At 35.2% G+C, this 14,656-nt stretch overlaps 1 protein-coding gene across 1 annotated transcript; it reads left to right on the top strand.

Moving 5' to 3' along the window:
• The first annotated feature begins 1,395 nt into the window (after positions 1-1,395).
• Positions 1,396-14,133, top strand: LOC142338266 (uncharacterized). The gene is made up of 3 exons (XM_075387939.1): positions 1,396-1,483; positions 12,753-13,031; positions 13,620-14,133. The coding sequence occupies exons 2-3, from the start codon at positions 12,783-12,785 to the stop codon at positions 13,998-14,000; spliced, it is 630 nt and encodes a 209-aa protein (XP_075244054.1). The 5' UTR covers positions 1,396-1,483; positions 12,753-12,782; the 3' UTR covers positions 14,001-14,133.
• Positions 14,134-14,656: the final 523 nt, after the last annotated feature.

The raw sequence follows: 14,656 nt of genomic DNA, 5'->3' as shown, positions 1-14,656 counted from the left end.
TCTGATAACCGTCATCCAATCATCTGCTAATTTGTCTCTGCGTTTTTGACTTAGCAACTCAATTGTTTTCTGTTTGCTTGAAAATATTTGATACAAAACATGGTTGAGCAATATGCAAAAAATTTTATATAACTTTCAGCTGTAATTTTTTGCAGCAACATAGTAACTTAATAAATCGGCGCCAATTGATAAACTTTGATATTGCACTTTGACTCTAGACATATTTAAATCAACAGTAAACATTTTTGAAGCGCTGAAAAATCTTTGATCTATGTCCCCTTAAAATTTTGGGTTTAATCACATGCCTGAAGTGAGATTGGGTTGCCTGAAAGTTTAAATGAAAACGACATTTCTGGCTAAAGAGTGAGTTTTTTTACTGACAATATTTCTCATTCCTTCAAACCGCCTAACGGCGTTGAACAACAAAGCTATCGTTACAAATTGTTTTTGTTAAAAATTGAGAGACTGAGCGCCAGCTGAGATAATACTGTAGGTTCTCCTCTCTGTACAACAAATATGGCGCCAAGAACTCGGTAGATTTTTTGTCAAGGGCTTCTGTCAATAATACTCTGCCAATGGAATTCTGATATTTGAGCAATGAACTCAAAAATTGTTAATGAGACTGTAACCACACTAAACAAAATTCAAATAACCGTGGAGTTAATTTTTTCTTTTGATTCGACCAATTTTGTTAAAATAGGCATTCATGTAGAGGACTCTGATCGTTTTCAAAATTTGACTCAAGTAAACTATATTTATACTGTCTGTAATAATTTTTTTTACTGCTGGAAATTGTTTTTTCTTTTTTGTCCGTATCAAACTTTCAGTTAATCTGCTTCTTTCGCTTAGAATTGGATTTTTTCTTTTTTGGCATTGAGCTGTTTAAATTTTTTTCCTGTAAATCAACGGCCATATTTTGATTCTTGGGAAATTGGTTTTCAGCGATCTAATAATCTATTTGGACTTATTTGACCAGACAGCGGAATCGAAAATTGCTATACTCTAACTAGCAATTTGGTGTTCTCTTTCGGGACAACCGTGATTCAAAAATGGTTTGGAATATAAAAAAAATTGCATATAATGAAAAGCATTGAAACCTTCAACGTCAATAGTTAATGTTTTCTATTGATGATTGACTATTTCTAAATAATTTGATGAAACTGCATAACGGTCGGCAGTTATATGCAGAACAAATCTCATTTGTCTCCAGCTCTTCTTAATCAAAGCAATTTGTTTTTGCGGAGATTGAGTGCTTGAATGCCAGCTGAGATCAAACCGTGGGTTCTCTAGTCTATCCAACAAGTATGGCGACACGAACTCAGCAGCTTTTTTCATCAATGAATTCTGTCAATCATAATCTGCCAAGCAATTCTGCCATACTAAGAAACTTTCTAATAACCGTCGAGTTCTTTTTATTCCATCAAATTGATTTTAAAAAAGTTTTCAAATAGACGGCTCTAATCCTTCTCAAAAATTGTCTCAAGTAAGTCTATAACTAATCTTTAAATCGTACAGACTACTCTTTAAAAATTTTATATTATTTTTTTAACTACTGATAACCATAATGTTGGTCTCCGTATAAAGGTTTCACCAGTAAAGCAGCTCTTAATGTCGAGTATTAGAATCCTTTCCTTTCTGAGCCTGTAGAATTCCTTTCTGAGCGCTAAACTGTTAAAAAATTTTGCTGTATGTCAAGGGCTTTTTTTGGAGACCGCATAAAAATATGTTTTTAGTGCTTTAACAATCACTTTTGGCCAGACACAGAACTATGAAACCGCTCTGCATTAAATAGCAAATTAACAAATTTGTAGCAGCCTATTTGAAGTTTTCCAGTGCAAAAGTGGTATGAAAAATATTTGGTTAGTGCTTCTTATCAGGTGAACCATAAAGAAATTTGAGTGAAAGCAGAAAAAAGTAAATTTTTCAAATTTCAAGAACCCATAAACATTTTCAAGGGCTAAGGGATGCCGTAAGTAAAATTGTGATTAATATTGATAGACCACACATTTTCATACAAAAAGAGGTTAAGGTTACCAGAAACTTTCTACAACTCAAATCTGCCATCAATTAATAGAAACAATTTTGTTAGCATTTGGAGAATTGAAAACCCACATTCGAAAACCCACATCTCTATACTCATAGGAACAAAAAAGTAGCAAATACTGTATGACGCATCACGTTAATTTATGGTTTTTGGTTACCAAATAGTTTTTTAAGCTTAAGAGTAAAAAAATGAGAAATGTATTTTGGCAAATCGATTTCTTTTGTGACAGCTGTGTACCAAAACCGCAAAGTTTTCGTTCTGCTTAAAAACTACCTGAAGAGTTTAGGTGAAACACATACCAAGAAGTTTGTGTATTAGTCAACTATCATTAAGCAGACCAGTTTCAACAAATCTGGGCAACTTAAAACAATATGGGAAAAAATATTCAGTTAATCTAATATTGATTGGTTAATCTGTTCAAACTCATGGCAATTGTTTTTTACTTGGGCATATATATATATATATATATATATATATATATATATATATATATATATATATATATTTGTGTATATATAGATAATTATAAATAAAGCAAAAGTATAAAGTAAAACAAAGAACGAAATTCAAGGGCTGATATCTATTGCGAATACGTTTTCCTGTAGCAACCATTTTCCTTTTCGTAATGTAAAATGCTAGCAGTTTTTTGTTGCAAGACTGCTCACGTCCTTTGTTTGAAAAAATTAACAACATATTAGAGCTAATTTTTTCTCCTAGTTTTCTTTTTGGTAGTAAAACCATCGCGCATATGGTTTTTTTTCTTATTGGCTTGCACGTGTTAAAAAAGATCGCAGGCGGCGTTCATGTTATTGCATTATTTTCAAACAAAAAGTAAAATTATCATGAAGAAAAACCGTACGGTCTGATTTTGGTGGCACTTTGGCAAGCTATCAGATCTCTTCCATAGCTTCGACTTTCGTACTATTTAAGTAAATTTCTGAGTGCCTGCAAGAAAACACTCAAAGTTGTTTTCGCAAAATTTGTTTCTCTGAAATTTAAAAGCTTCTGAAAAAGTCTGCGGCTTCTCTCAATCTGTGCTCCAGTTTCTTCAAAAATTTATCAAAATGTATTTATAAATTTACTGTCGATTGAAACGCGGAAAAGAAATAAACTTGGAAGGATTCTATTAAGTTGTTTCCTGAGGTAATCCGGCAGCAGTTTTTTGTCTCCATTTAAAATCTTTGTGCCCGCAATTGCCTTTTAAAGTTTTTTTCAGCACAGCGTTTGGTTTTGCTTACCCTATCCTCACACAATGCTGCGATGATGTACTCAAGAAAATTTATCTGATAACCGTTTAGTTTATTTTTCACTAAGTAAGAGCTCTTTTCTATTCATCTGCTGTTTTCTTCTCTGCATTTTAGACTTAGCAACTCAAATGTTTTCTGTTTGAATGATTAATTTAATACAAAGCATTTTAATACAAAGCAATTTAATACATTAATTTAATACAAAGCATGGTTCAGCAGTATGCAAAATATTTTTTATAACTTTCAGCTGTAACTTTTGGACCTCTTGCCGACTTTTGACCGCCCGTTGAGATAGAAATGCTGGAAAGTTTTATTAAAGATGACAATCTTGGCTAAACAGGGAGTTTCATTGACAATACTTCTCAGTTTTCCAACCCACCGAATGATTTTGCGCAAGAAACCCATCTACGAAAAGGAAATTGACGATACTACTGCTCAAGCAGAACGGCAGCGTCAACGTTGCAAAACTCAAAGTCTTCTGCGTGGAGAAAATCCTTGAAAAAATTGAAAAACATCTTTTTCTTTATATCTCTATGATTTCTCAGCCTCGAGTTAGAAGGACGTCAGAATTTTTCAGAAAAGATTTTCATGGAAATGCTGATGGCCTGATATATAAAAGTTTATTTTCCTGGGTTACCGCACCGCGAATACTCCCAACTTTAACAACATAAAAATTGTCAATCGAAACACTCCTCAAACATGCTAATTTTTGCTACAACTATGGATTTTCAATCATAAGAAATTGTGTCCGGTTAACGGGAAGAAATGTTCGGATGATGAAATAAAAAGTAACCTCGCCCAAATGTAAGGAAAACCAAAAATACGAAAACTGAAAAATCGAGCACTGAAAGATACAAATAAAAACCTCAACAGCATTGAAGTAGTGAATTTTTTTTATTGAAGGATGTGGGAAGCGTTAGCACCAATTTAAACGAATGCTTTGCTCAGCGCGTCTTCATTGAGGATGAATTCATTTTTGGTTTCTCAACGGGAAATAAAAAGACTTCGAAATATTTTCAAACGCCCAAAAACAAAGAGCACAATTGCAAATTAGGAAAAATACAATTGTGTATTAGGATAAACAACTGAGTATAAAATTTGGACGTAATTGTAGTTTAAGTCAGTCACAGACCTCTCCTGGGGAAGGACGTAACAAGCCAAACTGGTTGCACAATTCAACAATCTTTCATCACTTCAGTCAACGAAGAATCAATTGCGTGCTCTTTGAAAAAGCAGACACAAAAAAATTGTTGTTATGATACAGCACATCAAGTAGTTCATTCTTCCCAGGCCTAGGCCTCGGCTTATGAAAAGACTTTTTAAGTCTAGTCTGGGGTCAATATTGGCTATAATTACACGGTGGAGCTTCCTAGTTAAAGTCGAACTAATATCTTTTCATGGACCGAGCTAAAGTCTATTCACAACGAAGAAAGTCCAGTTAAGGTCTTTTCATGAGTCCACCATTAGTCTTTTTCAAAAATCAAAGTTTTTCCAAAAATCAAATTTGTTTAAAATTTTTTCCTGCTTTGTACATACAGAAGCAGAATCAGAGCAAGACTAAGTAGCTTTGCACCAGAGCAGTCCAACTTAAAAATCATTTGAAAGACTGCCAAACGCCTTAAGAATTTTTTCAAATCAGAAGATAAAGAGTTATAGCAGCTCGAGTATATTACCACATTACTTGATTCAGTGAAACCAGCTAGCTTAAGTGTATCGGTCCCAGTCCCATTAGCCATGACAAAATTTCGGCGTTATTCAGTTCGTTTTCCCTTCCAAAATTACGAGCTAACTTTTTTAAAGAAAAATGCAGGATTTTGATGGATTTTGGTTCTTTTGAATCGTAGAAGGTGAAGGAGAAATCTCATCAGCCAAATCAAAAGTCAAGTTTGACTAACAAAAATGAGAAAAAAAAATTGTGGCAGCTGAATTTTCCTGTATTTTCGATTAAAAAGCAAGCTTATATTTTGATGTCATTCTTATCTCAAATCAATTAAAACGTCAACACTTAATCCTAGTAGCCTCGAAATTAAAATCCGATGCAAACACATCACGAGACATCTCTGAACAATCAAATACAATTCATTCCTGTCAAAACCACTGTCGTACAGGAATTCTTTCTGTACGTATTTGTGAAATTGGCAGGTCAAATTCAGTTCAGTTTTGTATTAGAAGTTCGATGATTGCGCGGTGCGAAATTGCGTTATAATTCGTTTATTAATGTTTTGTCAATTCGAGACAAATTTTATGTGGTAATCACCCACGAATACAAGAGTCGAATTAGGATTGTTGATTCGCTTAGCGAAAGTCTAGAATTTTGGATTAGCTTCAATTCATCTAAATTGCGGAGCGAAAGTTAGTTGAGAAAAGATTCAACTGAAAATCGAAGTAAATTTAGAAAGAATGGAGATTAAGATTACAGCAGGAATTATTTTTCAGTTGATCATGCACTAAATATATGAACAGACAATTTTGGAAATTGCGCAAAATTAACAGGAAACAGTCTGAATGCACCGAATACGAATCATATCAACAAAATTTGAAAGGTTTGAACAATTAATAGTGATCTTCAACATGGACTGAAAAAAAAATAATCTAGAAAGCAAAATGAACTAAATTAAAATTAAGAAAAAATGAAATGAATAGCGCCGAAGATTATTAAAGGAATGTACCATATATCACATTGCCCCATTGGCAAAAAACTAAGTATAGGTTTGTTTATAACAAAAAATTAAAAGAGTTTTTGCTGGTTATTATGAATAATAAAATATTTGTTTTGCACGAGTTTGTAAATGCAACTTTTTTGATCAGATTCTGAATCTGATGCTCAATCGGCCTCTCTCACAGTCAAGGTTGTTTGTTCGTCATTGGGTGAAATATAATGATGTGTAGGATAGGGCGCATCTATGGAGCATTTTCATGAGTTAAGATTCGTGGTTTTGCTCGGTAGTCCACTGGATTGTAGAAATAGTCTTCATATTTTCGAATTGCTTTTGCTTCATTACCTGTCGACGTTTCTGTGGAGATGTAGCTCTTTTTGACAAAACTGTTGCGGGGGAACTTTTGTGTTGAGTTCATGGACTCGTCAGATTATGTAATTGATGGTGAAATTCCCTGTCTTTTGCTTAAACATTGTTGATTATTGTTAGTTGTTGTCTTTCGTTTGGGTCCTTCTGGTGGTTCCTTTATGATTTGCTCTCTGGTTATGGGTGTAGATTAAATGACTGCATTTTGCGGCGCGGGTTCGCATAATTTCTTAAGCATGACAGAAATGCGAACGCGCAGAGCGCGTTATACGTTAGAAGGGACTGATGAAACACAATTTGATTTGTCCGGAATTCGGCTGTGTTTAATCTTCTTGCCGTCCTCTATCTTCATTCTTGCATCACGAGCAAGTTTTGGGTTTAATTTTCCATTTTTTGCCCGTGGGTGCTCTAGGTCTTCAGTCAGCGTATTCTTTGAGTTCCGTTTGCCGTTCGGCTTTTGTCCCAATTTTTACAAAATCAAAGTTACGGAGAGTAGCCTCATGTTTGATTGGTTCTGTAAAAATTGATACATGACATGTCACTCTTGACTACTGATGACCCGGATGCTAATACTTCATACAGTCCTTCTAATTTCTTTTTGGATCTTTTTTTGGAACCTTCTTTGCTAATTTTAAGGACAGAGAAGCTTCCTTTCGGGATACAGGGAGACCGATATCCGGATGTTGGAAGACTCGGGATTCCTGTGCTGGGTCGCTATTGCGTGTCTTGTTGGCCTCCTGTGTGATAGTGTTTCTCCTTTCTCAAAGGCGACGTCGCTCTTGTTTCCATCCTCACATTCGTCTTCTGGGATGAGCTCGTCCCAACGAATTGTTTCTAGATCTAAAATTTTATTTAAAATTGGTTCCATTATTAAAGTAGCTTGATTTGGTTCTCTGGTTATTTTACTAAGGGGAGGACTAGCTTTGCGTCCAAACTGAGCTTCAAACGGTTAAAAATTAATTGTCCTGTGACGACATATTCGCAGTTGGTAGATTGTCGATTTCCTTGAACCCTTTAAATTAAAGGGCCTTTAATTGTCCGAACTAGCCTCTCGACTACACCAGTTGATCTGTGATCGTGAATTGGAGCTTCATTGGGCTGTATTTTATTATGATTGCAAAATGCTTTAATTTTCTGTCCGATTAGACACTTAGTTTAATCTAATCTTTTTACGTTTGGTATGCCATGCCAAAACGCGTAGTCTTAAAGATCTTTCGAACATTTTGTGCAATTGATCTTTCAAATACTTCGACCGGTTGTAATATTGAAAAACGACATTTACAAGCGATGCAAAAAAAATACTTCTCGGTCTTTCCCGTTGTAAATAGGTCCACCAAAATCTGTCTGAGTTTCTTCATTAGGAACTTTAGATAAACTTAAAGCCGCAAGAAGGAATAAAAGACTTTAAATTTTTAGAATTTTCAGACAGGGGTTTCAGTTTGCTGTCTTTGACAGCAGATCACGGTGCACTTATGGCCACCTTGCGCCCTAGCTCTCAAGATGTGTCGCGTGGTTTGATTCAATGTATGCTTCTTTTATAGAGTTGGGTTTCACGATTTTGTCGTCAACGCAAACACAGCCATTTTTCAATTGCAGCTCCTTCCAATGAGTACGTATATTGCAACAGATATGTCTGCTTCTCTCCTCGTTGTCCGTATTGATGCAGTTCTAAATTTCCTTCAGTATGGCGTCTTTGGTCGTCAGACAGGTCATCAGGGTGCTGGAGAAGATTTTGGAAAGGGCGAAATTGAAAGAGTTGATGTAGAGGTCGTCCGTAGAGGTGGATGTTATAATGGCGTTCGTCGTATCTGTGTCGGGCGTAGAAGGTGTGGTGGTATTTTGATGTCCAGCCTTATCTGCCAATCTCACTTTGAAGGGAAATGTTTGGCGAATGTTGTGCAGCGTTTCATCGTCTGAGTTCGACATCTTTAAAACTGTACAAAATGATTTAGCACTTTTTTGAAATTTTGAAGTAATTGTGGCGACTGAAATGTAGAGCGATTAAAGGCAAAAAGTAGGTTTGGAAGGTCTGTTGTGTAGCTAAGGATTGTAAAGTTACACTGATTGAAAATAAATTCGCTAATTATGGGTTATTTATTGCGTTATTGCTGATTTTAGAATATTCGCGCTTTTGTGCCGCAAATTCACTACATATTTTGTCACTTGTATTTAAACTATTTGCGCTCGCTTCATGTGCTTCTTTTTGCTACACAAAATCCGTTAAAATTTTAGTATTAAACAACAATTGCTTCGCGCTGCGTTTGATTGAGTCAAAATAATCAAAAAAACTGCTCATCATAAGTTGAACGGCTTTTTGGTGTGGTTCGCATAAAATATAATCCTTCAAACCCATTTTTGAGCCAGGAAGGTGATCGCGTGTGGAGTTAAAAAAAATTAGGCGGTCAACCCATCTTGCGAGTCGAATATTATACAACTTATGTGCTCTATTTCCTCGCGTAATAGAAAAGAGGCCCGATGATCACTGATAACCTTAAACGGTTTGCTGTAAAGGTAGTATTTAAAATGTTCGATTGACCAGACTACGCATAGTAGTTCAAGTTCATCAATGCTATATCTTTCTTCGACTGCGTCGGCTAAACGCGAGACAAATGATACAATTTGCCAGCCACCGGGGTACGTTTTTCTAACGCGCATCTGAAACCATTACTGTAGGCGTAACATTTTTTTCGTGTCTCTAGAACATGGATTAACATGTTCGTTATCTGTACCTTCAGAAATTTGTATTTTAGTAGATGAATTGTTAGTAGCTCGGTAAACTCTTTTGCTAGTGACTTTTTCGTGGTGCATGGGGGTCTATGTTATTTATCCCAACTTTTGGGCAAGGGTTTTTGCTTGATTGTTATTCCCAATTAGTCAAATAAATCGCGTCCTAATATGGGTCTGAATCCGTCTGCTACCACAAAAATTTTTGCACGTTGAATTTGCTAATCGTTAATTTTAACTGGTGTTTTTAATGTTCCTAAGGTTTCCACGGTGTCGTTTGAAAAAGACTTGAGTTTTAATGGCTTTTTTGTGACCATTTTGCTTGGATGCACTTATACATGATGTGCTTTGCAATTGACAATTTAATTTTTGTAGAACCGATTCCAGAATTGAGTAGCAAATTACATTCTGTGTTACCGATAGTAATATTCTTGTTTTGCGGTGGGATTGCATTAGAATTATTTTGTTTTAACATTCTACATAATTGTCATCAGAAGAATCCTATTGAGAATCGCATTGTTCACAATAATTAAGGAAATTTATGTTTTGATTATCTGAGTTATATGTAATTTTGTGATTTTTGATGTTGTTCACTCTCCACTACCTTGTTTTATATTTTTGGCATACTTTTGCACAGTGAATGAGAAGGCAAGAGTGATTACTTTTCTTACAAGGACAGGATCAACTGAATCTCGGTTCTCAGTTTTACTGGCCATGTCAAATAGTTCTTCCTTCTTTTGCACCAGTTTACTAGAAAATTCATTCATCTTAGAAACCAAGCATTCGGTTTTAATAATCCCGTCTTGCCTATCTATAGCAACTGTTATGTCTTTGTGGATGTTACGTAACTCGGATTCTAGATTAGATCCTGCATTATAGAGCTTTATTAATTTGTGTTGCTATTTGGCCATGAATTTCAAATGGCGAAATTCTCAATGTATAGTAACTTCTGGGCAGACACGTAAAATGAGAGTTATACCAAACCCCGGTGCCAACAACTTGATAATGAAGCCACCGAAGAGCAAGGACATGTTTAGTGAGTAACACAGTACTCAGCTGCCTTGATTAACAAGGGGCAGAGAGCGTCTAACGTGCTTTAAAGGGAGCGCGAGACTAAACAGGAAAACAGGCGAACGGCGAATGAGGGCCGGGTTGACGAAGCAAGACAAAATGTGCAACGAAATGGATGGGACTGAAAAGCTGAGCTAAAGCCGCACGGCGAAACTGGAAACGAAACAGACTGGGTGAAAACGCAAGTAAGAAACGGGCAATGAAACGGATGGGACGGAAACGCTGGGCAAACGATGCCCAACGAAACGGGAAACGAAACGTACAGCAAGAAAATGTCGATAAACGAGCGCACCAACGTGGCAGGAAAACGAATGGTCCGAACGGAAACGTCGAGCGAGTAGCGCGCAACGATCCGGAAAGACGGGAAAGGTCAGGCGGGAAACTAGCAAGCAACCCAGCGGAGAGGTGGGGTGTACTATGCTAGCAGACCAGGGCAACATACTCAACCAAACAAATTTTTCGTTACTCCAGAACAAACTTTATTCACAACCTAGCAAAACCCAAACCAAAACAATCAACCAGCATACTAACAATATTAAAGAAACTACAGTGAGAGTAAATTAAACTACAAAAGTTTATTTTTAGACTAAGACGGCTGGAAAACTGGAGAAAAAATCTAGCCGTAACTGGAGAATAAACTTAAGTCACACTCTAGAAGGCAACAAAAACTAACCATCTGACAATCATAAAGTTACAAGCAAACAAACAGGAGCAAAAATCAATATACTACAACAGGAGAGCCAGTAAATAAGTGTAGTTGAAAAATTCCAGGGACAATTTAGCCGTAACTGGTGTGTAAACTAAATCACATCCTAGAAAGCTATAAGACAAAAACAACAAACCAGCATACTAGCATAAACAAAAAACATCAAACCAGCAAACTTGCATAGACAAAAACAAAAACATACTTCATCACATATGACATTTTACTACATCAAAAGAATAAACAAAGCGGAGAAATACGACGTTGCAGGCAAAAAACTTGGAACCATGGGATGCGAAAAAGAAAAACGAAACGAGATTTATCTTTCCGAGATTTGGAAAGATAAAGGACGAAAAACACGCGGACGGTATGATATTGAATCGAGCGATGAGAAAAAAATGGCAATCAATTTTTTTTGTAGGCCGGAGGTTGTGAGTTTTTCGCACATTTTCTGAACTCAGTTTCACTCAATTGACGAACATTCTAGTTGGAAAAGAGACAATTTCGACATATTTGTCAAAAACTTACAATTTTGTCCCATTTTTCTCCCATTTAGTTCATTTTTCGACAAAAATTTGATCCCAGAACGGTATTCCAGTAAACTGGACGGTTTAATGCTCCAAAATACGATTTATCAACATTCGGCATTGATTTTCTAAGTTTTCTTTGAAATGCATCACAATTGAACAAAAGTTTTCAAAATTTGGCACGAAAATTCTCTTATTTCTTTACATAATTGAGGCTAATTTTTGTTATACAACCCATAGTAGACCATTTTTTCAACTTCCTAAAATTCGACCATAATCATTAACATTGAATTGTGTTTTTTCTCCGACAGGGGAGGAGGTGGGAAGAAACGGAATAACTAGCATAACAGTCGAACAGCAAAATAATTGCAATGCTTTATATTCATTAAATGAATGCCCTAGTTAACGAACCGGTGCTATGTATTCCCATTTAACGGATGAAAACCATATACTGAATAAATGACGTTGATAACGATGTCTTAGTTTTGCCCAGATTAATGATTGGGAGCGGCACCATATATGAAGCAGACAAATCAGTCTTTCGAAGTTTCAATTCACTTCTTTTTGATATTTATATATATATATATATATATATATATATATATATATGTATATATATATATATATATATATATATATATATATATATATATATATATACATATATATATATATATATATATATATATATATATATATAATACAAGTGATAACTCAATCATTTCTCAATCAACGAAAACATGAAGATAACTATTTCCGTTTTTGGAATAATTAGAACACGAAATCATTTTGTTTCTCAGGAAAATTGACTTCACATAATTGTAGTCAGTTCAATGGGAAACGTCAGATCATCGGGTGATTTACAAGAATAAACGTGGAAAAAAAATAACTTAAATTCAATCTGCAAAAACTGAACATTTTAAAAAGAAATTAGGTACAACAGGAGCTTCCAACAACAACATAATTGGTCGGATCTATTTTTTTGGCCCTACAGCTTAGTTGGCATGTCATTTTTTTATGTTCCTTCAGCAGTGCGTGCCGTATTTTTTAAAAATAATAACGTGCTATATAACATAATTTTTAAATGGAGCTTTTAAAAACACGGGGGGGGGGGGTCCGAAACGAAATAGATTCAAGATTCAGTTGGCCCTAATGTTGCAGCTCTATATGTCCCATTCTGTATCGCTCATTCTTAAAACCTGTAAAGAACAGTTTATATTTACATTTGAACCAAGCTATTTTTATATTTCTAAACAAAAGTTTCACTTTTATTTTATGAAAATAAATTGATCAAATGAGCTCCTGTGAAGATGAAACAGTGTATTAGGCGAATTTCATCTTTCAATTTTCAAGCTTTGTGCAGATTTCTGGACAGTGAATGTTTTACTGCTGACAATCAATTGTTTTGTTCAGGCCGTTCATTCGAAGACACAAGAATTCATAATGATGAAAATGTCACTTCTTCAACCAACACTTGTCGCATTTCTGGCCTTTTTGATTCATAATGTCAATGTTGAGGCAGACCAGTCGAAGTGTTACCCTGGCTCCACTTTTCTACAGGGGTCCTCGATGAATTACTGTCTCTACCTGGTGAATGTGACGTTGGGCCCTATGAACTTCACAGAGGCTAAAAATCAATGCAGTGCTCCATTTCCAAGTTTTGCCGGATACGTTGTTTGGACGAGAGGAAGGGTACGTTGTTAGAGATTTGAAAAAGCAGCCAAATTTAAATTGTGTATATGATCAGACAGTCGTGGCAAAAAAAAGAGGCTGTTGCTTCACATGAGCAGATCTCAGTCATATTTGTGAGCTCCAATTACATATTCTGTGGAAAAAAGTTGAGCGCTCAAAACTCCGGAAAAGTTCTGATCAGAGGTCATTTCGGTGTAGATGGTTTCGCCAGGGGCTATTTTTTGTCTAACCAGAAGCGTATTTGAGCCTGATGACAGGTTAATTTAAGCAAGCAAATGCAAAAGTCTGAAAAAGGTGCTTCAAACAACTTTTAGATGATGCCTTGAACCGCAAAATAGAACCAAAAAAAGGTATAATAATAATAACGTTGAAAATGATCGCCTCGTCACTCAAAGTTTGAAAACAATGTTTTAAAAATATATTTTCACATAACTAAATGCATTTAATTAGCCTAATGAAATTATGCAAAGTATGAAAACAATTGTGAGGAACAGGGCTTGTTTTGGTTTTAAATTGATTACTTTAGTAATAAGCTGATTCAGTGCTGAAATGATGTGAGACGATATTGTATTTTATGTTTAAAAACAGGAACACCTCGGACAAATATTGGACTGGGCTATCAAAGAAGGACTTCCAACTGACAGCCAGGCAGGTTTCTGGACAGTTTGGATAAGGAAAGAACTGGCGCCACTAGAACCTAACGGAACTCTGAGTCAGGAGAATGAGGACATTCGAAAAAACCGAAATCTATTCGTTGATGAGGATTTTCCTCAAAATGTTATGCCGAATGATCTCTGGCGTAATGAGACACAGCCTGGAAATGCTCTGGATGGTCGAGACGAATGGTGCACAGCCCAGAGTAGACCAGGGATGCAGCCGGAGTATTTCGGATTGGATGACTACGAGTGCAATGGCACTCAATTGCATTACGCAGTTTGCCAAATTGAGTTTATACAAACTGAAGGGTAAAAAACATCTCCCATCGTGCTTGTACGAATAAAGCACAAAACTAAATAGTTGTGAATGTTTTCTTTCCTAAATTTTACTCTCGCTTCTCTTCTTTAAAAATAATCTCAGCTTACGAAAAAATTGTTCCATCGCGCGTAGCCGAGTTTGCTAGACCCGCATTTCAAAATTGTTAGGAACAGAGTAACTCTAATTGCAATCAAACGCAAGTGAAAATAAAGGAAAGATCAGGCAATAAGTTGAATAATTAGCGCCTAAAACTTCTTTTTGAAGATTTGTTCGGATCCATTTTGGTAGTGCCGCCAATCGATTCACTTATTGTTTTACATCTTACCAAATTAAATTGTTTAGAACTCAAGCGAAAGCTCGTTCGTTTTTTAAACGGCTTAATGATAAAGACAATAATCATAATAAAAATAGTAATAATAATAACAATAATAATAATAATAATAATAATAATAATAATAATAATAATAAAAATAATAATAATAATAACAATAATAATATTAATAATAATAATAATAATAATAATAATGTTAATAATAATAATAATGATGATAATAAAAATAATAACGATAATAATAATAATAATAAAATAATAATAATAATAACAAAAATAATAATAATAATAATAATAATATTAATAATAATAATAATAA

The sequence above is a fragment of the Convolutriloba macropyga genome, chromosome 4 (genome assembly GCF_964194025.1).
Source record: "Convolutriloba macropyga chromosome 4, txConMacr16.3, whole genome shotgun sequence".
In the NCBI taxonomy this organism is placed as follows: domain Eukaryota; kingdom Metazoa; phylum Xenacoelomorpha; order Acoela; family Convolutidae; genus Convolutriloba; species Convolutriloba macropyga.
Note: the sequence above shows the minus strand (reverse complement) of the source record. Positions and strands in the feature narration are given on the sequence as shown.

What these genes read in the sequence shown, in the direction of transcription:
- LOC142338266 (XM_075387939.1), top strand. Translation starts at nt 12,783, where the DNA reads ATGATGAAAATGTCACTTCTTCAACCAACACTTGTCGCATTTCTGGCC. An exon ending in TTGTTTGGACGAGAGGAAGG is followed by an intron (nt 13,032 to 13,619) that starts GTACGTTGTTAG and finishes GTTTAAAAACAG; the next exon opens with GAACACCTCGGACAAATATT.